The sequence below is a fragment of the Anabas testudineus genome, chromosome 4 (genome assembly GCF_900324465.2).
Source record: "Anabas testudineus chromosome 4, fAnaTes1.2, whole genome shotgun sequence".
In the NCBI taxonomy this organism is placed as follows: Eukaryota; Metazoa; Chordata; class Actinopteri; order Anabantiformes; family Anabantidae; genus Anabas; species Anabas testudineus.
The window spans coordinates 26,022,526-26,050,420 of record NC_046613.1 but is presented as its reverse complement, the minus strand read 5'-3'; the positions used below and the strand labels follow the sequence as shown (position 1 = coordinate 26,050,420).

General features: G+C 43.0%; 1 protein-coding gene across 3 annotated transcripts in view; it reads right to left on the bottom strand.

Annotated features, from left to right (window-relative positions):
* grin3bb (glutamate receptor, ionotropic, N-methyl-D-aspartate 3Bb) overlaps positions 1–23,191 on the bottom strand; it is a 48,210-nt gene extending 25,019 nt beyond the window's left edge. For 2 of the 3 annotated variants that reach the window (XM_026343688.1, XM_026343706.1), the window contains exon 1: positions 22,622–23,191. In XM_026343688.1, the coding sequence (XP_026199473.1) occupies positions 22,622–23,128 (507 nt within the window). In that variant the 5' untranslated portion in view covers positions 23,129–23,191. The remainder of the gene's footprint in view (positions 1–22,621) is intronic. The other variant, XM_026343697.1, reaches the window with a different exon arrangement.
* Positions 23,192–27,895: the final 4,704 nt, after the last annotated feature.

Below are 27,895 nucleotides of genomic sequence, written 5' to 3'. Positions count from 1 at the left end.
GTGGGGTCCTGTGCTGCTTACCTGCTGTAGCAAGAATTTAAGTCAAAAAGGTTTTCTCAAACAAACATATTGACATACCACCCCCCACCCCCTCGCTCCTGATTTCGAATTACTGTATTATTTATTATTTATTTATTAGGTCATGGCAGTACTACTACAAACATGAATCCAGAACCAGGTGCAGGGTACCAACAGACAAAAAAGCACTAGAAACAGATTAACAACACATCAGCATGTTTTGTGTGTGATCTCAATCTTGTGTGGGGGTGGGACCAGTGGTCTGACAATCTGTGAATGAAGCTAAGAAAACTGTTATTCACACAGACTCCATCCTTTCACATAATCTGTCAGTTGGAGCGCTTAAGTAAAATGAGCCTTGTTTCTCTGCAGAGTCGTGGCTCAGGTTTTAAAATCAGTTTGAAGTTTCATCTCACTAAAAGCTCAGCTGAGTCCCGAGTCTGCATCTGATTAAGGAACAGATCAATGAGTCCTGCTGGCTCTTACTGAGTCCACATCCATTACATCAGCCACAGAATACATTACATCCTCACTGTTCCATCCTGTGCTTAGATACAGTCAGGGAAAAAATTATTTGAACCCCTGCTGATTTTGTAATTTTGCCCACTAACAAAGAAATGATCAGTGATCTATAATTTCAATGGTAGATTTATTTGACAGTGACACAAAAAAATCCAGAAAAATTCATTTAAAAAAAAGTTACACATTCGTTTGCATTTTCATAAATGAAATAAGTATTTGATCCCCTATCAGTCAGCAAGATCTCTGGCTCCCAGGTGTATCTTATACAGGTAACGAGCTGACATTGGCAGCCCTTTCAGCTTGTTACCTGTATAAAAGAGACCTGTCCACAGAAGCAATCAATCAATCCAGATTCCAAGCTCTTCACCATGGTTTTCCAAGGATGTCAGGGACCAGATTGTGGACCTACAAAAGGCTGGAATAGGCTTCAAGACCATTGCCAAGCAGGTGGGTGAGAAGGTGACAACGGTTGGTGCGATTATTCACAAAAGGAAGAAACATAAATTAACTGCCAATCTTCCTCACTCTGGAGCTCCATGCAAGATCTCACCTTGTGGAGTTTCAATGATAATGAGAACAAAAGGAACTTTTCAATGATCTCTAAGGCAGCTGGGACCAGTAGTAACCAAAAAAACTGTTGGTAACACACTACGCTTTGAAGGACTGAAATCCTGCTGTGTCCGCATGGTCCCCCTGCTCAAGAGAGCACATCTACAGGCCTGTTTGAAGTTTGCCACTGAACATCTGACTGATTCAGAGTAAAACTGGGTGAAAGTGTTGTGGTCAGGTGAGACCAAAATCAAGCTCTTTGGCATCAACTCAACTCGCCGTGTTTGGAGGAGGAGGAATGCTGCCTATGACTCCAAAAACACAGAAAGATATGGAGGTGGAACCATTATGCTTTGGGGGTGTTTTTCTGCCAAGGGGACAGGACAATTGCACCGCATCCAGGGAGGATGGATGGGGCCATGTACCATGAAATGTTGGGTGAGAACCTCCTTCCCTCAGTCAGGGCTTTGAAAATGGGTCGTGGTTGTGGTGTATTCCAGCATGACAATGATCCAAAACACACTGCCAGGGCAACAAAGGATCAGCTCAATAAGAAGCATATTGGGGTCATGGAGTGGCCTGGTCAGTCTCCAGACCTTAATTCCCTAGAAAATCTGTGGAGGGAGCTGAAGGTTTGAGTTGCCAAACATCAGCCACGAAACATTAATGACTTGGAGAGGATCTGCAAAGAGGAGTGGGCCAAAAATGTGTGCAAACCTTGTGGCCAATTACAAGAAATGACTGACCTCTGTGATTGCCAACAAAGGTTTTTTCCCACCAAGTACTAAAGCACGTTTTGCAAAGGGATCAAATACTTGTCATTGAATGACATGTCATTCATGAAAATACAAATTAATTTATAACTGTGTGTCTCCCACTGTTCAAATAAATCTACCACTGAAATTATAGACTGATCATTTCTTTGTTAGTGGGCAAATCAGCTAGGGTTATCACTGCTCCACCCAATCACACAGCCCACAGCCAGCTCCACCTGAATTCTGGTCCAAACCAAAGTACCAAACTGGTCCACCTTTCAGAATATGAGGGCTACTGTTTGGTAAGCCTTCAGTGTGTGGTAACAGGGCTATAATCACACAACATTACCCCTTTGCAGCTTTATGTATTTGCAGGCTTTTCAGCCCCAGTGTGTCTTTGTCTGTTTACATTTACATTTACATTTACATTCAGTCATTTAGCAGACGCTTTTATCCAAAGCGACTTACAAGTGAGGAACAAGGCAAGCAAACTAAATCTAAGTCAAGGAGAAACAATATCAAAGCAGAGTGCTATCGAAAAAGTGTTTCTGTTTCAAGAGATGTTAGAAAGAAAGGGTAGAATTTTTTTTTTTTTTTTTTTTTTTTTTTTAAGTGCAAAGAAAGATGCGGAAGAGTTCTGTTTTCAGCAGTTTTTTAAAGATTGCAAGTGAGGTGGCTGAGCGTGCAGAGATAGGCAGCTCATTCCACCATCGTGGGATCACTGAGCTGAACAGTTTTCCTTGGTGTCGACTGTGTTGTGCTGGTACCACCAGTCGACGTTCCCTGGTTGAGCGCAGTGGACGGGAGGGGATGTAGACCTGAACGATTGAATTGAGATAAGGTGGAGCTGTGGAGTTAACCACTCTGTAGGCAAGAGACAGAGCTTTGAACCTGATCCTTGCAGCTACAGGAAGCCAGTGCAAAGATTTGAAGAGCGGTGTGACATGAGACCTTTTAGGTTGATTAAAAATGAGGCGTGCTGCCGCATTTTGGATCATCTGGAGGGCTTTGGTCGTGGATGCCGGTAAACCCATCAGTAGTCTGTTGAACCCATCAGTAGTCTGTTCAAGTCTGTTGAAGCATTAGGCTGAGACGAAACCAAACAAACCACAGCACTGTGTGGCCCTAACCAGGCCAGGCTTAACATAATTAAATTCAATCAAATTTTATTTGTATAGCTCTAAATCACAACAGAAGTCATGTCAAGGCACTTTACAATGTTTAAGCTTTAGATGTTACAAAATATACCTGTATATAAAATTCTATCGAAAACCCAACAACCACACTGAGCAGCACCAGGAGACAGTGGAGAGGCAAAACTGTAGAGGAAGAAACCTTCAGCAGAACCAGGCTCAGGTTGGGTGGCCATCTGCCTCGATCGGTTGGGGTGAGTGGAAAGAGGAGGAAGAAAGGAACAGCAGGCAACAAAAACAACAACAACAAGCAGGATAAACACTGGACAGGTAGTAGGACCAGTAACTGGGCTCTGGAGATATACAGCTCCAAGGAGGATACCTGCAGAGGAGAACAGAGAGAGGGAGACAAAGAAGGAGGAAACACAACTACAGGAGAGAGAAGACACAAAGTTAATGACATAAAACGGTAGAATTTGAATGGAGAGAGGAGAGGAGCTCAGTGTATCAGTAGAGTTCCCCCAGCAGACTAACCTATAGCAGCACAACTAAGAGATGGTTCAGAGTCACCTGATCCATCTCTAACTATAAGATTTATAAAAAAGGAAAGTTTGAAGTCTAGTCTTAAATGTACAGAGGGTGTCTGCCTCCAGAACCTTGATAGCTAAAGGCTCTGCCTCCCATTCTACATGTGGAAACTCTAGGAACCACAAGTAAACCTGCAGTCGGAGAACGGAGAGTTCTGCTGGGAAAGTATGGAACTATGAGGTCTTTAAGATAAGATGGAGCCTGATTATTAAGTGATTTATATGTTATGTGTTAAGTGTTTTAAACTCTATTCTGCATTTTTCCTGGTAAAGGTCACTAATGATCTTCTGTTAGTATCAGACAATGGACTACTCTCTATACTCATCTTATTGGATTCTTTTCACTTTATATATGTCCCCTTTAGGCAATATTATTAGGAAACACTCTATAAATTTTCATTGTTATGCAGATGATACCCACTTATACTTATCTATGAAACTAGAAGAAACTAATCAATTAGTCATACTTCAAGCTGCTTAAAAGACATAAAGGCCTGGATGTCCTCCAATTTCCTTCTCCTAAATCCAGACAAGACAGAGGTTATTTTGTTTGGTCCTAAAAATCTCAGAGACACTATGTCTAATCACATTCTTACCGTAGATGACTTAGTATTGGCCTTAAGTAATACTATAAGAAAGTTATCTTTGACCAGGATGTCTCCGTCATTTCATACATAAAAGAAATCTCTAGAACTGCCTTTTTTCACCTAAGAAACATTGCTAAAATTAGGAGCATCCTGTCCCAAAGTGATGCTGAAAAACTAGTCCATGCATTTGTTACTTCCAGACTGGACTATTGTAATTTACTATTAATAGTTTGTCCCAATAACTCATTAAAACACCTCCAGTTAATCCAAAATGCTGCAGCCAGAGTTCTGACTGGAATTAGCAAGAGAGGTCATATTTCGCCTGCTTTAGCTTCTCTCCATTGGCTCCCTGTAAAATTCAGAACTTAACTTAAAATTCTTCTCCTCACTTATAAATCCCTTAATAATCAGGCTCCATCTTATATAAAGTACCTCATAGGAGCAGCAGAACTCTCCATTCTAAGACTGCAGGTATACTTGTGGTTTCTAGAGTTTCCAGATGTAGAATGGGAGGCAGAGCCTTTAGCTATCAAGCCCCTCTCCTGTGGAACCATTTCCCAGTTCAGGTTCTGGAGGCAGACACCCTCTCCACATTTAAGACTAGACTTAAAACTTTCCTTTTTTATAAATCTTATAGTTAGAGATGGATCAGGTGACTCTGAACCATCTCTTAGTTCTGCTGCTATAGGTTAGTCTGCTGGGGGACCTCTGAGCTCCTCTCCTCTCTCCTTTCTCCTATCTCAATTCAAATTCTACCATTTCATGTCTTCCCTCTCCTGTAGTTGTGTTTCCTCCTCTCTGTCTCCCTCTCTCTGTACTTTTCTGCAGAATCCAGTTGACCTGTCCAATGTTCTTGCTGCTTGTTGTTGTCTTATTGCCTGCTGTTCTTTTCTCTCTTCTCTTTCCACTCACCTCAACTGGTCGAGGCAGATGGACGCCCACTATGAGCCTGGTTCTGCTGGAGGTTTCTTCCTCTAAAGGGAGTTTTTCCTCTCCAGTGTTGCCTAAAGCTTGCTCAAATGTTATTGTTGGGTTTTCTATATATTTTTTTTGTATAATTATACTCTATGAAGTCTCAAACCTTAAACCCTGTAAAGTGCCTTGAGATGACTTCTGTTGTGAATTGGCGCTGTACAAATAAAACTGACTTGAATTGAAAGTGAATTTTACACAGAGCCAATGGAGAGAAAGAAGGTAACGTAGGAAATATGATCTCTCTTGCTAATTCTAGTCAGAACTCTGGCTGCAGCATTTAACTGGAGGCTTTTTGAAGCGTTATCAAGACAAACTATTAATAATGAATTACAAATGGTCTAAATGGTAAATGGTCTGCTCCCCGGGTTTCAAGGTCAGCAACATCTGTAGAGCCGGTTATTGCAGCTAATGCTGCTTCTGTTGGTCTTGCAGCTAGTGCTGCTTTCGTTAGTCCTGCAGCTAGTGCTGCTTTCGTTAGTCCTGCAGCTAGTGCTGTTTTAGTTGGTCCTGCAGCTAGCGATGCAGCTTCTGTTAGCCCTCCGGCTAGCGATGCTGCTTCTGTTAGCCCCCCGGCTACCGATGCTGCTTCTGCTGTTCCGCACTACTGATGGGTTTACCGGCATCCACGACCAAACCCCTCCAGATGATCCAAAATGCGGCAGCACGCCTCATTTTCAATCAACCTAGAAGGTCTCATGTCACACCGCTCTTCAGATCTTTGCACTGGCTTCCTGTGGCTGCAAGGATCAGGTTCAAAGCTCTGTCTCTTGCCTACAGAGTGGTGAACTCCACAGCTCCATCTTATCTCAATTCAATCGTTAAGGTCTACATCCCCTCCCGTCCACTGCGCTCAACCAGGGAACGTCGTCTGGTGGTACCAGCACCACACAGTCGACACCAAGGAAAACTGTTCAGCTCAGTGATCCCAAGATGGTGGAATGAGCTGCAGAACTCTGCACGCTCAGCCACCTCACTTGCAATCTTTAAAAAACTGCTGAAAACAGAACTCTTCCGCATCTTCCTTTGCACTTAAAAAAAAAAAAAAAAAAAAAAAAAATTCTACCCTTTCTTTCTAACATCTCTTGAAACAGTAACACTTTTTTGATAGCACTTTGCTTTGATGTTGTTTCTTCTTGACTTAGATTTTGTTTGCTTGCCTTGTTCCTCACTTGTAAGTCGCTTTGGATAAAAGCGTCTGCTAAATGACTAAATGTAAATGTAAATGTTAGCCCCCCAGCAGCCGATGCCGTTTTTGTTAGTCCAGCAGCCGATGCCGCTTTGGTCTTGGATCCGGCTCCTGTTCCTGTCAAGGATCCGGCTCCTGTTCCTGTCACGGATCCGGCTCCTGTTCCTGTCACGGATCCGGCTCCTGTTCCTGTCACGGATCAGGAGTCTCCGGACGGGTCGACGCAGAGGTCGTCGTCGCCGTCTCTTAAATTCGAACTTTGTTTGTCACCCCAGGAGATGTGGTGGGATGACAATGAGGACACCACCACCCTGCTCCTGTCTCCTTGGGGGGGCCCCTGAGAACTGTGTTCCTGTTCTGGCCCCTCAGCTCCAGCTGGCTCAAAGTTCGACGCCGCCGGGCAGTCCGCCCGGGGCTCTCCAGCCTTGTTTGTCGCTGCTGGGCAGTCCACCTGGGAGTCCTCAGCCGGCTCTGCCTTCTGTTTCGTTGTCTCTCCAGTCCTGTTCGCCGCCTCCCGGCCGTCCGCCCGAGGCTCTGTCGTCTGGTTTGTCGTCTCTCAGTCCTGTTCGCCACCTCCTCCGGGCCTCCCTCCGCCCGCCCGGTCTGGTGTTTCGGGCTGTCTGGGATCCGCCCCTTGCCGGGGGGGGGGTTCTGTTACAATTCCCCCCTCTGCCCCTGTCGGGTTGTTATGTTTTGTTTTTGTTCTTTGTCACACCCTCCTGCCACACACCCATATATGGACTTCCTCCACTAAATACTGACTCAGTTCACCTGTGCACTCCCTTTGCTTTATAAGCACCCCTCAGTCCTCAGTTCATTGCTGGTTTGTTGATTGTCATTCTCGTTCATTCATGCTCATGTCTTGTTCGCGCCGTATCTGGTCAGTCTGTTTGTTCGGTCGTTTGTCCGTGAGGCCCCTCTGTTTTTGTTTGAGTTGTTTGGTCTGGGTTTATGCAGTGTTTTTTTTTTGCTACTTTGTCCTGTTAGTTTTGTATGTTTGTTCCCGTTTGCCTGCCTGCCGCAGTGATTTTGGTTTGTCACTTTGTACATTTAGTTTGTCTGTTAGTTTCATGTCCGCACTAGTGCGTGGGGTTTTTTGTTGGTACTTTGTATGTTGTTGTTGGAGTTTTAGTTTGAGTTTTTGCCTGTTTCCAGTGTTTTATGTTGATACTTTGTTCATGTTTGTTACTGTGGCCCTTTTCTTAAGAAATATATCCTTTTTGTTCTTACTCGTTGGTCCCGTTAGTCCGTTCGTAACAACAAATGCATGGACTAGTTTTTCGGCATCACTTTGAGAGAGGATGTGTCTAATTTACCAATAAATACAGTTGCAAGAAAAAGTTGTTTTCATAACGTGGTGATGAAATGTGATCTGATCTACACCAAAGTCACAAATATTTAACAGTCCTAAATCTTGTCTTTATTGAACACACCCTTTTAACATAAGGGGGAACGCAAAAAATGTAAGGAATCAGCTGTTGTAACCAGTACATTAGGACAGACTAAGGGACTTTTCCCCTTTGATGCTGTCAAACTAAAATCCAATCTGAATTATTGATGAACCTCGTGTTTTTCCAACTTCAGCCAATCACAGCAAAGCTCCTCTGCCTTCAGAGCTGCAGGTGACTAAGGTGGGAGGAAAGGTGAAATTACAGCAGTGCTGCGACAGATGCATAACAGATTAACATGAAGGAGATCAAAGAGACTCCTGCAGAGAGTTTAACCCCCCGACTACGAGTCTGGGCCAGAAACATGAGAAACTGCAGCCTTCGCTGGCATCATGCTTCATTCATGACCATAATGAAACACTGCACTAACGTTATGATGTTTCTGAAAAGTAAAACCTCCAAAGATATGGGGGTGATGAGGGGGAAGGGCACCAACAAACATAGCAGTAAATTTAAATGTTTCTAAATTATAATTGTTAAATGAAGAGAAAATTGAAAAGCGCAGGATTTCAGTTACTGACAGTTTTTCCTGTAGGAGGCTTCAAAGTCATCACTTCCTAAAGTGCAGCTTCCACTCAGCTCAGTGTGTTTCTGCTGCTAGAAAACATCTGTAATAATGTGAGCATTCACCTGTGCAGGCTCTGAATGTGGATCTGAGGCGACTAGAGAAAAGCTCTTTATGCTTAGGAGAAACCAGCAGCTGGATGCTGAAGATACTGAGACCAAAAATAAACCATGTGATCTAAGTCCGAGCAGCTGAGAACAGCAACACACAGCTGCTGATGATCCACTGCTGCAGCAGCTTCATCATGTCTCCACTAAACTGTAATTATATTGACCCTCAGGATGTCAGAACCATCAACAACACACCGTTGATCAGTCTGGATCAAACACAGTCTCACCACCACACTGAGCAGCAGGAATCAGGACAAGCACTTTCTGTTTTGGCTTCTCTTCACCGACAGCCGTTTACTGCTCTTTACACACAGCCAAAAAAAAAATCTCTGAGCTGTAAAATAATGAAAAACAGCTGCAGGTCACTGATTCGCCATTTATTGAAGTTGGGGGGGCTCAAAGACTCTTTTAACCACCCGTGAAAAACATTTTGTCAGCTGCATGATAATTTAGTTCCAGGCTCCACCTGTGTCTCAGACTGTCAACTGACAAGTTTCATCATAATGAACAGACATGAACATCCCAAGGCCCAACAGCTCTCCGTGTTGTTGGACAGTTTCGGTAAACATGTTTGGTTGAGAACCTGAATGAGATATCATGGACAACATGGGCTGTAGAGGAAATGGGAACTGGAGCTGGGTTGAGGTTTGTCTTTCACACCACAATCCTGCTTTTCATATCACTTACCACAAACAAATGCAAACTGGGACGGATCTGGTCCAACTTAGTTTGATCAGTCAACATAACCAAATGGTTCAGACTATGATAAGAGGTTTTACAGTGCAGATCCATTCTGGACCTCAGAACAGGGAGCTGTTATTGGTCTGGTACCAACATGTATCCTATACTGTAAGAGAAGTGCAAATAGCAGTAATTCGCATTAGTAATGTAAGAAGTGTGTAAAAAGGCATGTTGTGCTTTTATATGGCAGATTGTATTTAGTTGAGTTCAACTGTTTTTGAGGGGGATTGTTTGAGGAAAGAAACATTTCCTGTGCAGTTTTGGTGAACAGGGTTCTGTAACGCCTGCCAGAAAGGAGGAGGTGAAAAAGGTTGTGTCCAGGGTGCAAAGGGTCTGTGGAGATTTTTCCTGCCCGTTTCATTTAAATTTAATTCAATTTTATTTGTATAGTGCCAAATCACAACAGAAGTCTTCTCAAAGCACTTCACAGTGTTGAAGATTTAAGACCTTACAAAGTATAATTTGTACAGAAGATTACATAGAAAAGCTAAACAATCCCATTTGAGCAGGTTTTAGTCAAAAGAACAAAAACTCCCTTTAGAGGAAGAAACCTCTAGCAGAACCAGGCCCATGGTGGGCATCCATCTGGTTCTTGTCGTTACTGTTCACTGCAGTCTGTACCTGTCTTGTTTTGTGGCTGCTAGAAAACCAGATGACGATGGGTGCGCACAAGACAGGTTCAATGATTGCAGTAACCGCTGTCTGATGGAGGCTTAGTTACATCATTAGACCAGCACGCTCAGAACACCACCTGTTTGTCCCTCCACTCTCTGAGGTAGCCACACAACAATCTAAGAACACAAACCGTGACCCCAAGCCTGCCCGTGAACTCAGCACCAAGCTACACCGCCAGACTCGATCCCTGTTCTTCAGTGAACTGCACTGTCTCCTGATGATTTGAACGTTGCCTGTCTTGGCTCCATGAGAAAACATTTGCTGTACTTCAGGGAGCTGCAAACAGCTACATGACAATAAAACATCTGATCCACACAGAACTAAACCTGGTTTAGTCTGGACCTGCCAGAAGGCAGACAGGCGCAAAGGGAAACGGGGACAGAAACGTTCATGTGTCTGTGAGACTCGAAACAATCAGAGGGAGGAGAGTCAGACAGAAACAGGTCAGCTTTGTAATTTTCTCTGCTCACTCGGAGGATTGCTTCATTATTCTGTTCTGCTCTGTGATTGGATGGCACTATCAGACAGTAACAACCCACCACCACCACCCCCCACCCTCTAATCACACACACACACACACATTTTCTTCTATTAAAGTCCAGCAGCAGCCGAGGAGGTCGATAATGAAATCTCTTCTGTTCCCGCTCAACTGATCAACTCCCCTCTACCTCCTCGTCCTCCTCCTCACCCTGTGGACCTTCCTCCTCCTCCCTGAGTGGGAACATTAATCTTTTCATTAAGACACATTAATTAGCAGCAGACAGAAACTTCAAAGCTTCGATTATCTGTTGAAAAATAAAAAACTGTTTTCTCTAATTTCATCGTTTTCATTTTATTTGTTCCAAACTTAAAAAAACCAGCTAAAACCCAGATTCTGGACCACATTTAAATACAGATTCTGGACCACATTTAAATACATATCAGAACAAATTTAAAGCCAGATTCTGGACCGCATTTAAACCCAGATGAGGACCACGTTTATAGCCAGACTCTGGACCGCGTTTAAACCCAGATGAGGACTACATTTATAGCCAGATTTTGGACCGTGTTTAAACCCAGATGAGGACCATGTTTAAACCTAGATCAGGACCACGTTTAAACCCAGATACTGATCAGGACCGTTTAACAGAGGTGGGTAGAGTAGCCAAAAATTGGACTCAAGTAAGAGTAGCTGTACTTCAAAATAATATTACTCAAGTAGAGGTAAAAAGTAGTCATCCAAAATATTACTCAAGTAAGAGTAAAAAAGTATTCGGTGAAAAGACTACTCAAGTACTGAGTAACTGTTACATTGTAATGTCCCATTTAGTTATTTTCTTAGAAACTATGTAAACACTGCAGGCAGTTAAAATGATAATGCAGACATTCCAAATAATAAAATAAAATAAATGAAATAAATAAAAACAAATGAGAAAACACAAAACATATCACAATATAAAGCATACATTTTTGAACAATTAAACTTTTCCAGTATATATGGAGTTGCCCTCCAAATGGCAGCGAACAACAGAGGGTTCACTTTATAATAAACTGTGTCTGCATGTTTGGATTTTCACTCAATGAAGTGACGGTTAAGCTTCAGTAGTAGTTGGTTTTCAAGGTTCTTGGAGTGAAGTGAGTGAAGTGAAGGAGGATCGATCGAAATAATAAAATCCACGACACAGACACAAACGCTACAGAATGGAAACTGTCCAATATAGGATATAAACGTTATTAACAATATAATAAACTAATCATTCTATACAGGACACAGTGACACTACCACATGTCTGTAACTACTTATCCAGTAATAAATTATAATAAGTAACAAATTTAAGAAACCTATATTTTTTGCCTCTAGCTTACTTGCTAATTAAATATGCTAACATTGCAACACTAAATGAAACAGCTAAACTTACTGCGAAGTGTTTCCTCAGATTAAACATAGAGTTTTTATACTCTGAAATGTCTGTGTCTGTTTTGACACCGCATGACGAAGCTGTTCGTTTTCACTGTGTGTACGAAACATTTTTTTAACATGAGGCCAGGTTTGTTCATCCTCCTCGGCTGTAGCGTTGCTGATAGATAGCTCCACCATTTTTGTTCCTAGCAGGATTAACGACTTTTTTCCTACTACCCCGAATGTAGCAGAGTAAGAGTAGAGTTTCTTCTTCACAAAAATACTCAAGTAAAAGTAAAAAGTATGGTGCAGTAAAACTACTCATAGAAGTAAATTTTTTTCAAAAAGTTACTCAAGTACATGTAACGGAGTAAATGTAACGCGTTACTACCCACCTCTGCCGTTTAAACCCAGAAACAGGACTGCATTCAATCCCCAGATACTGGACCCCGTTTAAACCCAGATAGTGGAATACTAGGCCGCATTTAAACCCAGAAACTGGAATACTGGACCGCATTTAAACCCAGATACACAACCCCGTTTAAATCTGTATCGTGAACTGTCTCAACCTCATCTATTGTTGTTTTCGACGCTCCTGATGTTTCACCTGCAGCTTTTACAGACTGTAAAGGCTCAGTTCACACAAAAGATAAAAATTAAATAAATAAAACTCACCACCATGACCCTTAGCTCTGACTCTCACTTATGGATTGGTCACCCCAACAGCACCTATAATCTCTCTCTCTCTCTGGGCTCTGGTTCCTACAGCACAGAGAAAAATATCTCAAAGTTTTCTAGCTCTGTCGTCTCAGGATTGAAGCCAGCTCCTAACCGTGTTCACTCAGCAGCCTGACAACCACTGATGAAGACACAACTCTTCTGCAGACTTAAAAGTGAAATCTCTTTCTGATGTCACTTAGGTATCAATATCTACTCTATGACTCAAATATTTGCAGTTTTGTTCCTCACATTGGATAAAAGTAGTGATTAATGTCAGAAACTCTCTGCGTCGGTCACTCTGCTTCCTGCTGGAGGTCACAGTACAACCATCAGCTGAAGGGAGTTAACGAGCATTACCGCTGCAGGAAATCAGATACACTACAGTCAGACTCTCAGCAGGTGAAGGTGACACCTGACATGACGCGGAACCACCTACAAACCTGATCATACCGGACAGTACCTAAAAACAGTTAAAAAATATTCACAGAGACTGAACCAGCAGCTCTAAACAGGAACCTTATCACATCCAGATTTAGTCATTACAGAGTAAAGATGTCACAACAGCAGAATCTGGTAGTCGACACCAATGATGATTGAATGAATGCAATGTCAGTACCCACCTGCCTAAGATATGAAATAAAGAATGCAAATTAAAAAAAAAGTGTGTAACACGTGACAAGAAACATTTTAATACATAGCCCAATGAATAAACTACAGAGGCTGCTGAATACACAGCATTACAGCAGCAGTCACACCAAGTTTAAGACCATACAACCAACAACCCTGCTTCCAGTGTCAAAAGGTCCAGACCCCCCCCAAACCATCCACCCCCCAACCCCCAGCGTAAAAGGACATGAGTTGAACGGTCAATAGCCCAACCAAAACCAGGGATGCAACTGTTACATGGCATGTGCTTTAACCGTTCAACTACAAGATCGCTCTGTTGTCCACGCTAATATTAATATTCAGATCTTTCCTCTGTTTGACCTGGGTTGATTCTTATACTGTAACCTGTGACTGCAGAAACTTATTTAGTCATTTAAAATCATTTAAACACAGCTGCTGTTGGTGGGGAGAGAAGAAGAACCAGACAGGGACTGACAGCAGACAGACGTCAGGATAATCCTCCTCTGATCAAAGTCTTCTCTGCACTCAATGTTTGTTTGTGAAGGTTTCTCAGTCACACAGGATTTATTCAACACAACAGCAACACTGACTGCAGGAGACAACCTGCATCAGTTTAGTGGTTAGCTCCTCTAGGGAATGTAGATGCACCATCTGATGTAACTGGGGGGAAATAAAGACTTTTGTGTTCAGAGCAACAGTTCCCACACACTGGAGACCTTTATTATGAAAGGACTGACATTTTCCTCCTTGGTATCGTCCTCTTGCTGCAGGAAACTGAGTCTAAATATGAGAGAAGACTAGGACTGAAAGAACTATTTGGCCCTGCAGAGACTCTTTCCTGAAGCTGCTCTTGTGTTAATCACTGTGCTTGTCAAGGACACCAGTTTTTACTGAGGTCATTAGTGTAGTGTAATTTATCTAATAACATCTATCTAATCAGGTACGTTCACATGTTGATCACAGGTACAAACCCTGTTTCTAGTTAAAATGCATTAAAATAATTCAGTACAATAAAGTTTCATTATTTCACTGAACAACTTCACTGTATTTTAGAAATATAAACACATTTAGAATTTGATGCTGCAAAACAGAAAATGAAACGTGTCCACCATCGTGAATGTCATGTTTCCTTTTATTGACATGTTAATCTATGGAAACTGAAGATACTAACAGTTTTACAATTTCAATTCAATGTAAATATTGCACACATATTTTAAACATTTCCGTTAAAAGAGTGAGCAAAGAACAAGACTAAAGAATATTTGTGTTTTAAAAACTAAAGGCAAGAACAAATATTAAAAAAGAAGATGGATTGTAATAAAAGGGCTGAATTTATGGAATAATCTAGAAGGTGAGTCAATGTAAAAGACTGTTCAAAAGAAAGACAATTATTCCATCCATCCATCCTTCCACTCCCCAGGCCAGCCGAGAGACATAGTCCCTCCAACAGGCTTCCTCCTAATGGGACAGTTCTGGAGACATCTGAAACAGATACCCCAGCCACCTCAGCTGACTCCTCTTGATAGAGAGAAGCAGAGACTCATCCGGGACCTTGGCCTTTCGGTCATGACCCAGAGCTCACGACCATAGGTAAGGGTAAGAACGTAGATTGACCAGTAAATTCTTCACCACAACAGACCCGTACATCGACCACATTGCTGCTGCACAGATCTGTCTGTCAATCTCCTGCTCTATCCTTCCCTCACTCGAAACAAACAAAACCCCAAGATACTTACTCCACTTGAGACAGGATCTCTCCTCCAACCTGGAGAGGACAAGCAACCTTTTTCCAGTCGGGAACCATGGCCTCAGACTTAGAGATGCTAATTCTCATCCCAGCCGCTTCACACTGGGCTGTAAACCACCCTAGTACAAGCTGAGGGTCTTAGCATGATCATCATTTTCAAAAAGCAGGGATGAAATCCTATAGTCCCCAGGCCGGACTCCCTTCGGCCCCTGGCTGTGCCTAGAAATTCTGAAAAACAGTAATGAACAGAACCAGTGACAAAGGGCAGCCCTGTCAGAGTGCAACATGCACTGGGAACAGGTCTGACTTACTGCCAGCAATGCAAACGAAAACTCCTGCTCTGATCATACAGGGCCCCTAGGGACAGGTCAGTCGCCCTCTTCAAGTCCAGAAAACACATGTGGACTGGTTGGGAAAGGTCCCACAAACCTTTGAGCACACTAGTGAGCACACTAGAGTATAAAGCTGGGCCACTTTTCCACGACCAAGATGAAAGCTGCATTGTTCCTCCTGAATCCAAGGGAAGATAATTAACAGGTATAAAAATATTGTTTGTGACCTAGTTGCATCTATCTGTTGTGATTTGTTACTGATCCATGTCAGTGACAATGTGTAAATGTGTTTGGCTGTGTAAGAAAATATTCAGTTTACATTTAGAAATGTGCTTGAATCACTTGTTTAATTATTCTAACAATGTAATGAGATGTTGGAGAATGTGTTATAACATTCAGCAGGATAACCCTCCATCCTTTGGTCAATCCCAGGGTTCATTTCTACTTAGATATTCACGGTATAACTATGCTCATTCATAATCTGTGTACTTTATATATGAATGGTACAGACATATAGTTGAAATAAATTTTTTGATTGTGTTGATTTTTGTTTGTTTATTCATTGCTTTTTTGTGTTAATTAGAAAACAAAAACAAACTGTCGAGGCAGATGGCCACCCACCCTGAGCCGGGTTCTGCTGCAGGTTTCTTCCTCTAAACTGAGTTTTTCCTCTCCACTGTTGCCTAAAGCTTGCTCAAATGGGATTTTTGGGTTTTCTATGTAATTTTCTGTACAATTATACTCTGCAAGGTGTTACACCTTAAACACTGTAAAGTGCCTTGAGATAACTTCTGTTGTGATTTGGCGTTATACAAATAAAATTAAACTGAATTGAATGAAGAGATGACTCCCAGACATTCAGCAGGAGAGAAACTCTAACAAGAGTTTTGAAGAAAAACGTAGATCAGAACTGTTTCTTAAACATTTGGAGAAACTGAAAACGAGGAATCGACCACGACTGACTGTTTCTATTAGTGTGTGTGTGTGTGTGTGTGTGTGATTTCTGTGTTTGTGTGTGATTTCTGTGTTTGTGTTACTGTGTGTATGTTCCTGTGTGTTTTACTGTGCTTGTTTTACTCTAGGTGTTGGCCCGACAGGACTAGAACACATCATAACTACACGGTCCAGACTGTGTTTTACTGTGTTAGCCTTTCTGTGTATGTTAGTGTGTGTGTTCTCCTATGCTCTTATCTACATAGAAATAACATACACAAACTCTATCAGTCAGGATTTAGGCCTCATCACAGCACAGAGACGGCACTTGTTAAAGTAGTAAATGACCTCCTATTGGTCTCTGATCAGGGTAGCATCACTATGCTCGTGTTACTCGACCTCAGTGCAGCTTTTGACACCATTGACCATAGTATTCTCCTTCACAGACTAGAAAATGTTGTAGGAATTAAGGGAACGGCCCTCTCCTGGCTTAGGTCCTATTTGACTGATCGTTATCAGTATGTAGATCTAAATGGTGATTACTCCACACGCTCTCCAGTGGAGTTTGGTGTTCCACAGGGTTCAGTTTTAGGCCCACTACTTTTTTCCCTCTACATGCTTCCTCTGGGCAACATAATCCGTAAGCATGGTATTAACTTTCATTGTTATGCTGTCGACACACAGTTATATGTTTCATCAAAAACCAGATGAGATCAAACAGCTTAATAAAGTTGAGCAATGTGTAAAGGATATACAAGACTAGATGTTAATTAACTTCATTCTGCTTAATCCTGATAAGACTGAAGTACTAGTTATAGGATCATCTGCAGCTAGAAGCAAGATTTTAGATCACGCCGTAACTCTAGATGACCTTTCTGTTACATCTAGTGCAACAGTAAAAGACCTTGGTGTGATTCTAGATTCCAGTCTTTCATTTGAAGTTCATGTAGAAAATATCACCAGGACAGCTTTCTTTCACCTCAGAAATATTGCCAAGATAAGGAATATTTTGTCACTAAACGACGCAGAAAAATTAGTCCATGCTTTCATCACCTCTAGGTTGGACTATTGTAATGCCTTACTGTCTGGTTGTTCAACCAAGTGCATAAACAAGCTTCAGTTAGTTCAGAATGCAGGAGCGAGAGTCATCACTAGAACCAGAAGATACAAGCACATTACCCCTATCCTATCTACACTTCATTGGCTCCCCGTGAAATTTTGCGCCAATTTTAAAATACTACTTCTGACATTTAAAGCATCAGTGTTTAAGTCTAGGCTAAAAACCTATTTATTTAGTCAAGCATTTTTGTAAATAGATTTGGGAAGGACTCATGGACGTAGAGCAATATAGTGAACTGGTATGTTTAGATGCTGTCTTCCCAACTCTCATTGATCACTCAGGTTTGTTGATGGTGAAGTTATTGGTTGCTCTACATCCCAGTGAGCCCTCATGTCTGTGTTTCCTTCAGGCTCACCCTTTTAGTTAGGCTGTCATAATTAGTCCTGCCGGAGTCCCTGTTGCACTCTATACTAATATACATTCACCTCAAACTTTATCTGACTGTGATCATAACTTAACTGTTATCTCTCCTCTTCTCTCTCTTTCCCTCTCCCTCTCTCTTTTTCCCTCTTCCTGTCTCAATGTTGAGCTATACGTCATTCCACCCTTTGCCCTCTGGATCTGTCTGACTCGTCCTCGTGCCCAACTTCTGGTTGGAGATCTCATCGCTTGGATCCCCTGTATGGCCCCTATGGGATGCGTGTGGTGACTGGAGTCGGTTACACGCTACCATGAAGTCGGTCCTGGCCTCGGCAGACGTCGGAAGCCGTTTCTAGGAGGTCTCGACTCAACGCTCGATAGTCCAGGACTGGAACAAGTCTGCCTGCAATAACTAACTGGACTCCACTTTAACTTAAAGACATTAACTATTATATTGGACTGCCTGCTGCCTGACACAGCATGTAATCACCCATATGAGGATGGGTTCCCTGTTGAGTCTGGTTCTTCTCAAGGTTTCTTCCTGTTGCCTTCTCAGGGAGTTTTTCCTTGCCACCGTCGCCCTCGGCTTGCTCATCAGGGACAGTAAGGGACAATCTGATTATTATGATTCATACACATTCACTGTTCATGTACTGCTCTTTGGTTGTGTAAAGCTGCTTTGCAACAATGTCAATATTAAAAAGCGCTATACAAATAAAATTGAATTGAAAAATTGAATTGAATGGTGCTGGATCAGCCTGATACGTTATCTTCACTCTGTTTATCAGCCTGCAAAGAATGAAGCATCAGCAGCTAATTATTAGTTGTTTAAGTCTCCTAATAAGTGAGTCTTGATGGGGTTCTGGACTCAGTCTGACACCTCACTGTTAAAAACTGACAACAGCTCTCAAAGCACAGGTTTATGTTTAACAGCCAACCAAACCACACACTAACTGTTGTTACTGATTTCGTTTTTTCTAAATGTCACGTCTCACTGGTTTTACTGGCGTCACTTTGTAAAAAAACTTTGTTTCTCGTGTGGAACCCGTGTTCCCCTAAAAACTACAGGTTCTGATTCACCAGGTGTAACTGAAACTTAAAAATCTTCGAGGGACTATAGAATGTCACCAAAAGGACCAACGATCTGCCCCCTAGGAGAAATTCTTAGGTTACAGTCTCTGGATCTTGTAAAAGAATCAGTTTAACTGCTCTCAGACTGTTTCACCTTAAACATCTTAGATAACAAAACTGTCTTAAACAAAATGTTTTGATAAATATGTCTCAGGCTTTTAACTGGATCCCACCTGTACCCATCAGTGTTTGTCGACAGCTCATTGGTCCCAGCAGAGCTCTGAGCTGAGGTATTTTTAGTCTTTCTCCGTCAGGTGTTTGTGTTTTATCTCAGAGGTGAAATAAAATCAGCCAGACCTGCTGAGGTCAAACAAAAAGACAACTGAAGCATGATGGGAAACTAATCTGCTGCTGCTCGTCTTTAGAGGGATTAAAAGATTCAGTTATTTCACCGTCAGGCTGAATTTACCTCTGAAAACAGAAGCTCCCACCGATTCACAAATGATCAGCACAAACAAGAGCAGCGCTGTTTGAAGCATCACCTGAGACTCTAACCATGTCAGTGGCCCGTGCTGCTGCTGCCACAGAGCGAATCACTTACTAAACTTACTTACTTACTTAATACTGGTATTGATCTGGAAATCAGCTGGTTTCACTGTGATGTAATCCCCTGTAAACATGGATTAACACAAAGTCACTGGGTTTCAATTAAAAACACTAAAGTAAAAGTGAGTAAAGTCACTGCAACAACAAAAAGTTTCACCACACAGACTAAATAACAAATAGTCCATGCAACACTCAAGCTCATAAAAATTCACCTTGTACATATTCAAGTGATTCATTCCTGATCATCACCATTAGATGGTCTGGTCTCCACCAAACTTCATATAGATTTCTGATGTTTTTATATCAGCAGAGCCTGTTGTTAATTATGACAAGAATTGCAACCACACAGCCAAACTTAATTCATATTTTAAAAAGATTTACTGAGAAAGCTTTAGAATGAATAAGAAAGATTTTTTTGGCTTTCAGTTGTAAAGATTTATCAGCTGGTTTCACAGTAGTCAACTGAGAAGAGACAGAACCACACTGAGCCCAAGTGAAGTCATCTAGTGTAAAGACATATGCAGTTAAAAACAAAGTGCTCGCATCATAATTTCTTCTCATTCGGACCAAACCCTATTCAGATTCTTCACAATTTAAATAACAACAGTGACAACAACCAAACTCTGTTGATGTGTGTAAATGTTTTAGCAGAGACAGATGATGAGGAGCAGAAACAGAAATGGAGCAAGAATAAAATGCAGTCTTTGAGTGTGTCTAGCGGTTCTGACGCGATCAGAAGAATCTGATGTGTAAACATCAAACAGTAGCCGGTTTCCCGCTCTGAGTCTCTGAGTCTCCGAGTCTCCGAGTCTCCGAGCAGATGTTGGAGTTGCTTCAGAGAATCGCTGGAATCAACAAACAGCAGCAGCATGAGAGACAAACCGGAACATCAGCACAATCAGCTGGTTTGTTTCCCCAGACACTAAGAAAACGTGAGAAGCTGATCAGAAGCTGAAGTCATAACAGTAACAAAATCAAATTCGCCTCAGCTTCTGAATCCGATTATTTCACATTTCTAACAAGGACAAACGTTTTTTAAAACTGTGAACGATGTGGAAAATTTAGGACACGCATTTCTGTGTCTGTGAGGACATTTCTGTGTCTGTGAGGACATTTATGATTCCATCCTATTACACACTGTGCACTAGTAGACCTTGCAGACGTCTAAATAAGTCACTTTTTACTCTGCATCTCTTTAATTGAGGCAGTTTGTTTTGTGGAGTGTGTCTGTATGTCTCACAGTGCTATCTGACAGAACACATTTAAAAAAAACTAAAGTCAAGAAACTGTCTCTTCTGCCTCTATAAACTTAAAATCTCTCCATTTGTGGTCAATCCCATTAGAGATGCTCTCACATCAGCCAACACAGTAACACAGTAAAATATGAGAACAACGTGAAACAGAGCAGCACTGATGACTTGTCTCAACCAAACCAGACCGGTCAGTGATCAGTATCAGCTTAGAATATGTTCTGCAAAGAGAATTCTGTAAATATAGACATAAAGGCCTGGATGTCCTCTAATCTTATGCTCTTAAATTCAGCTTGTGTCCGTGCATCATTATAATATAATGTGAGCTCTAACTTTTTGTAGTGTGTAAATTAATGGTAGCTAATTGGCGAGTGATGGGTGTGCTTATATGCATTAGTGAGGTTTTCTGCCCAGTAGCGGATTCATACCCAGACACTTTAAGGAAAATCCAGAAGTAAAGGAAATCCAGAAGAAACACTACTGTAACTCAAACTATGCTTGAATTTCTGGGACTAGAAAAACGCTCAGTTGGTTTTACATAGTGGAGCATCTTCCCTCACAAACAATTTTTGTGTGAGTCCAGAGACACTTGAACCAGCAGGTTCCTCATAGAGTTCCTGTTTGTCACGTGAAGCAGTAGATGCAGAAACAGGCAAAGCTGCTGCTCAATGTTTTCTACACAGATTAATTTTACCAACATCAGAGTCTGAATTGAAGGAAAGCAGCAGCTGCAGCCGATTGTGACAGAACAAGTCTGATTTCAGTAAAGGATCTGATTTATTTTAGCGAATACTGATCACTGGAACTGGATATAAACTCTGTAAACATGTTACAACTGTTCACACCTGGTGGACTGAAGCCAAACCCCCACCCCACCCACACGGTCTTGGAATCGACACCTGTCTTAGTCTGAGGATTAAATGTGCCGTTGTTCTATGAAGGACATGATTAAAAATCAAGACCCCCCCTCCACCCCCACCCGAAATCCCACTGCAGCTATAACTGGATTGTTTTCAGCGTGAAATGAAAATCCTGCAGAGATAATCTCATCAATACACACTCAGGCTTTTACTGTGAAAAGCCTCTGGCAGGAAGTGGGAGCACTTTCTGGGACAAAAGAAAAAAAAACAAAACTGAAAACTGAACGGAACTGAACAGAAACGGAATCAGTGTTTTTCAACAGAGAGAAGTCCTACGGGGGGGGGGGATGAAGAGGGGAGGAAGATGAAGGGGGAGGAGGGCAGGGGGGAGGAGGGGAGGAGGGGGAGGAGGGGGGAGGAAGGGGAGGAGGGGGGAGGAAGGGAGGGAGAGGGGGGTTGGAAGAGGGGAGGAAGGGGGGGGAGGGGAGGGGGGGAGGAAGAGGGGAGGAATGGGGGGAGGAATGGGGGGTAGGGGAGGAGAGGGGAGGGGGGGGGAGGATTGGGGGGGGGGAGGAGAGGGGAGGGGGGACAAAGAAGTTCTTCTTGTACAAAGAAGAACCGGGAATCGAACCACCGACCACACGTTTGGTGAATGACTATTATCCACCTGCAGCAACCCCCCCCCCCCCCTTTCCCACGTTAAGTTTGAAATCCTAAACCTGTAAAACCGGTTTCAGCTGAATCTGATCTGAGATTCAATGACTCCACCTGCAGCTCAAACCTCCAAACCCCGTTCAAGGTTCTCAGAAACCAACAGGAGGTCCGAGGTTTCCATCTCAGACCGACCTCATTATTTTAATCCTTGTCTCTGGTGGTCTGTCGAGAACCGGGCTCTCTTCTGGATCTGACTATAGCTTCCGACACCGGAACATAAAAAGATAAAGACCAGAGTGAGAAAAAGAAAACTCCCGAAACGGTTTAAAACTTAAAATAAAGACAGAATCCAGAAGAGACCCCCGGAATCCTGCAGGATCCTGTAGAACCCAGCAGGACTGCCTTAAATCTGTCCGGACCGGTTTCGCGCTTCCGTCTTTAACCAAAACCCTCCAAAAGGAGCGTGGGAGCCGTGTCAGACAATTCTCCAGACATCAGACAGGTCAAGGTCAAACCGGATCAACAAATCCTACAAATGTCAGACGCGGTCCGGGCTGAACCGGATCACGTGTCTGAGCCCGGAGAGTCCCGGGTATAAGTGAGACTCCTACCTGCGTGCGGAGCGGCTCCTCGTGCTCAATGACGCTCAGGAACGGTATCTCCAGGAACGAGGCCATGAAGTCCACCTGTAGAAGCTCGTCGCGGTTCTGCGGGAAGGCGAGAACCGCGGACACTCCCTGCACCACCACGCCCTGACACACGCTCCGGAACAGGGACTCTGGGTCCGCGGCAGCGGGCTGCCGGGACACAAGCTCCAAGCTCAGGTTGTAGGGCAGAAAGTTGTCCCGTTTCCGGTCTGGGCCCTGGTCCTGGTCCTGGTTCGGGTCCCAGTCCCGGCTTATTGCAAGCGCCGCGCGGCTCAGCGCCGCCTGGACCTGGACTCGAGCCGCCCGCTGCGCCGGCAGGAGCGCACCGACGCGCACCTTGTGCCCGATCTGCGCTAGGATGTGGCACGGCTGTGGATGGAGAAGGCACAGCGGAGTGAGAAGGAGCTGCAGGAGGAGGAAAGCTGCGAGAGTCCGGGACCAGGAGGACCAGGAGGAGGAGGTGAAAGACATCCTGCCGCGCTCTCAGCATCGCTCTGCCGCTCCTCCGGTTTCTCCTCCTGCTCTGTGAAACACCGACAGGCTGCTGAGAGGAGACTGGGGGGTGGGAGGGGATGCTGCTCCTCCTGCTGCTGCTGCTGCTGGGGGGAGATTGAGGGGGATGAAAGGGGTGAGACAGGAGGAGATGTCGCACCCAAAAAATAGGAGGTGAAGAGAAGACGGGGGTTTTCTAAGCGATTGGGGGGGGGGGGGGGGGGGATGAGGAGGAAAGGAGAAGGAGACATAAAAGGGAAAATAAGGAGGTGGTGGTTTAAGTAAGGAGGAGGTGAAAGGGAGTTGTTAGAGGAGACGTAGAAAGGAGGTGATGAAAAGTCAAGAAAACAAAGGAGGAGCTACAGGTGGAGGAGAAGGAAGGAGGACGAGGAGGTGGTGGAGGAGTCATCCCAAACACAGGGAGGTAGGAGATCAAAGGAAAAGGAGGTGATGGAGGAATTGTTTATTAAAAAGACGAAATGTTTATTTGTTATTGACTTCATATTTATCTGAGGGAGAGGATGTTTTACTTTGAAAAATCTTGTCGTGGCCTTCAAATTAAAAGCAGATGATTTTCGCTTTAATTACAGTTGATGAAGAATTCAACAGAAACGGGCTCATGTGAAGTTCCACTGAGGTTCGGTTCTGACAAGTTCTAGTTCTGATGACTCTGTTCAAAAGTCCCATCAGAAAAACATGAACTTTATGTTTCATCTGTCAGAGACATTTAGGTTAATTTAGAGCAGGATTACTACAATATTAGTATCATTATTATTCTCCTATAATATAATAGGAGAATAATAATAATATTACTGCAATAATATTAGAGGAACAGAAATACTATAGTAGTTGGAGTAAAATGCAGACCTGTGACGTTGGACCTGCAGTTTCTGGGTTTCGGGGAGAATTCAGCTCAATTTGACTCTGTGAGGTTTCGATTCGTCATCGTCAGAACATCAGAGCTGAGAGTCGAGACGCTCTTACATAACACACACATACACACATACAGTAATACACACAGTAATGCAGTAATACACACAGACACGGAAATGAACAAGATGAAAGCATGAAGAACAGTCATACACCTGGACTGGGTTTCTGGGTACACATCAAATCTGCAGTACAACCACAATGAGACCCAAGTTTGATCAGAGCTGATCCACAATGAGTATAACTGTCATACTGCATTAATGTAACTACCTGTGTAACTGCTGTTGTGCAGTGATACTACACTCAGTTTTTCACAGACCAGCTCTGAGTCTCTGACTCTGGTCCACAGACAAATCAGTCGAACCCGGAGGCTCATGGTCAGTCTTTCTGGTCTCTGCAGGTCAGTACAGGAAGTGTTGAAGGTAGCAGTCTGTGGGAGAGCTGGATGCAGTTTGTAGAACTGAAGAGACCCACGGCGAGCTACAGTAAACCTGGAGGGACAAACACGACGACGGTAGAGATGCTTTTTCCGGGAGGAAACTGGATTCACAACTACAGATTTAGTTCAGTGAACTTTGACGCCACACTTCTTTTGCAGTCCAAGTGCATGTGAAACATCACCATCCTGTCCTGGCAGTCGACGCTCAGGGCAGAATGTTAGCCCAGTTCAGTGAGTCAGTCTGGACCCACCAAAACCCGGAGGACCTGGATCAGACTGGACTTGAGTTTTTGCAGTTTAACGGTTTAAAACTTAAAATAAAGACAGAATCCAGAAGAGACCCCCGGAATCCTGCAGAATCCTGTAGAACCCAGAAATTCAGATTTCGCGTGTGTGATTGTGGTTCAGTTTAACTTTAGGTCTCTGGTTCAGCTGATTTCATGTCAAACTGTTTAAAACTGTGGATCCAGTCCAAATGTGAACTAAATAAATCATTAGTCATCATCAATGTTAGAAAGAGATTCACCGGAAAAGACAGACAGTCTTGCCGTGGTAGAAACGACATCCGTCTCATCGTTCCCACATATGAATGAATTCACAGCAAGTAGGGATCAATTCTCTGTGGACCTGTTGCCATTGACTGAGTCAGGGCAGAACTGATTCGTCTTGAACGAGCTGTTCCTTTCCTTTTAGAGGAAATCACTGCAAAGGAGCAATTTCTGCCAAAAGGTAGTTTGACCAAACTGCACCAGCTGTTTCAGGTTTAAGGAGTTCCTCCTCACTCTTTCCCTGCTCGACAGGATTTAGATCAGAGCTCCGTCACCTCAGAATAGTCCAGTGTTTAGTTCTCAGTCGTTCGTGGTGCTTTTAGCGTATTGTTACGGGTCAATGGACCCATGACTTGTGGCTGAGACAGCCGATCAAGAAATCCTTAATCATCTCGATATTTCATTGTGTCCTGCACAAATTCAAGGAACCTAGTGTCAGACAGCAAGGCAGCCTCAACACATAACCAACCCTTCTCCATGTTCTCAGATCCAGTCCAAATGTGAACTAAATAAATCATTAGTCATCATCAATGTTAGAAAGAGATTCACCGGAAAAGACAGACAGTCAATGAAACAGACACTGTGAGACAGAGACAGAGAGGTCAGGTGCAGAGACAGTGCAGGTCTTTGCTGTTCTCTTGTTCCTGGACTTAAAACCCTTCTGAACATGTAAAATAAACAGTTGAGGTTTTTCATCCAGCTGCTGAATTGTTGACAAAATATTCTTATTAGGGAATTTGATCATCAGAACCAGGCAAATGATTATTGAGAATTATGAATTCCGACTGACTTGCTGTGAAATATTTATTAATGACTCTGTTTTAGTCAATAACGTCGATTTTAAAGGGACATTCTGTGTTTTACTAACTTGCTGAAGTGAAGGTCAAACTGAAAATTCATTTAAATGTGTGAGCTGATGAATATTTAAACTACGTGACATTTTACACTTTTTACATTTTCAAATGTCACATTTACATAGTTTCACACCTCAATATATTTATTTATTGACTTTATGGATTTAATGCTCACGAATTTTTGTTGTTATTGGGGCTTTTCTAACAACGTGTTTGTTTGGAGGTCCAGACCTGGTTTTGGTACAACATTTTTTGCATGTTCAGATTTTTGTTTATTTCTAATCTGACTTTATACCGGTGTTTAATATCCCTAATGTTTTTTTATTCCTGATACCTGAGAGTCAGATTACATGTTGACTATTTATAGCTGCACAGCTGTGCTGTTGTTGTGTGGACACTTGTCAATAAGCGGCTCGACTGCAGATTATTAATGAAGCAGCTACAGACAATTTGAGCAGAGCAGGAACATTTTATACAGCAGTGGTTTGGTTTTACTCATTTCTATTGGAGGCTAGCTACAGTTTATCTTGTGAACTAAATGTGTAGTTTAGAAATAATTCCCCTGTGTCTGTGTGGGTTCTCTCCAGGTACTCCAGCTTTCTGTCACCATCCAAGGACCTGCAGTCAGGTTAACTGGTTACTCTAAATGACTAATGCGATAACTGCGATTGTTTGTCTCTGTACGTCAGCCCTGTGATAGACTGGTGCCCTGTCCAGGTGTAACCTACCTCTCATCCAGTGACAGTTGAGATAGTCTGCAGCACTCCCACAAGCCTTAAGAATAAAAATGGTTAGGAGAGTGGAATGATGGTTAATATGCACAGACAGGTGATAGTAACAGATGGTAGCTGTTAGGTAATAACAGTTGAGGTAGTCAGTGAGAAACCAGGCAGCAGAGACAAAGAGCTGCAAAGAAGACAAACCTTAACAGTAAAGCTACTGTCTGTACTGGAAGAGACACAAACACTAACTTCTGTTAAATTAAAGGTCACCAGCACTGTTAAAGTGCTGCCGTGGTAGAAACGACATCCGTCTCATCGTTCCCACATATGAATGAATTCACAGCAAGTAGGGATCAATTCTCTGTGGACCTGTTGCCTTTGACTGAGTCAGGGCAGAACTGATTCGTCTTGAACGAGCTGTTCCTTTCCTTTTAGAGGAAATCGCTGCAAAGGAGCAATTTCTGCCAAAAGGTAGTTTGACCAAACTGCACCAGCTGTTTCAGGTTTAAGGAGTTCCTCCTCACTCTTTCCCTGCTCGACAGGATTTAGATCAGAGCTCCATCACCTCAGAATAGTCCAGTGTTTAGTTCTCAGTCGTTCGTGGTGCTTTTAGCGTATTGTTACGGGTCAATGGACCCATGACTTGTGGCTGAGACAGCCGATCAAGAAATCCTTAATCATCTCGATATTTCATTGTGTCCTGCACAAATTCAAGGAACCTAGTGTCAGACAGCAAGGCAGCCTCAACACATAACCAACCCTTCTCCATGTTCTTTTCCATCACATTTTCATTGGTGAAGATGAACATGATGACACTGAAATGACTTCCCAGAAAGCTTCAGTTTCTGTCCAAGGAATGTTCTCTTATTTTAGCAATTTCCAGTCTTCACTAACAGTGCCGTTCTGAGCGGAGCAACCAGACACTGATGTAGCCTGACTCTGGACTTCAGCTTGTTCCTCTCATGGCAGCTGTACTTGGCTTTGTCACCCATTCACAGTGCCCCTCTGTTCAATCTGGAGTCAATGTTGCTCTTTCAGCCACGACCAGGGAATGTGGCCACAGTCCCACGGGCCTTAAAATCTTTAATTATATTTGCAGCGGTAGTCACAGGGACATGAGGCTACTTGGAGATGGTCTTAAAACATTTACACCTTAAACCCTCTAAACTCTGAACTGCTCCTTGACTTTCTCTGGTGAGCACAGTACCAAACAGCGGTCTGGGCTTTTTTTTTTTATTCTGCTGAAGCCTTAA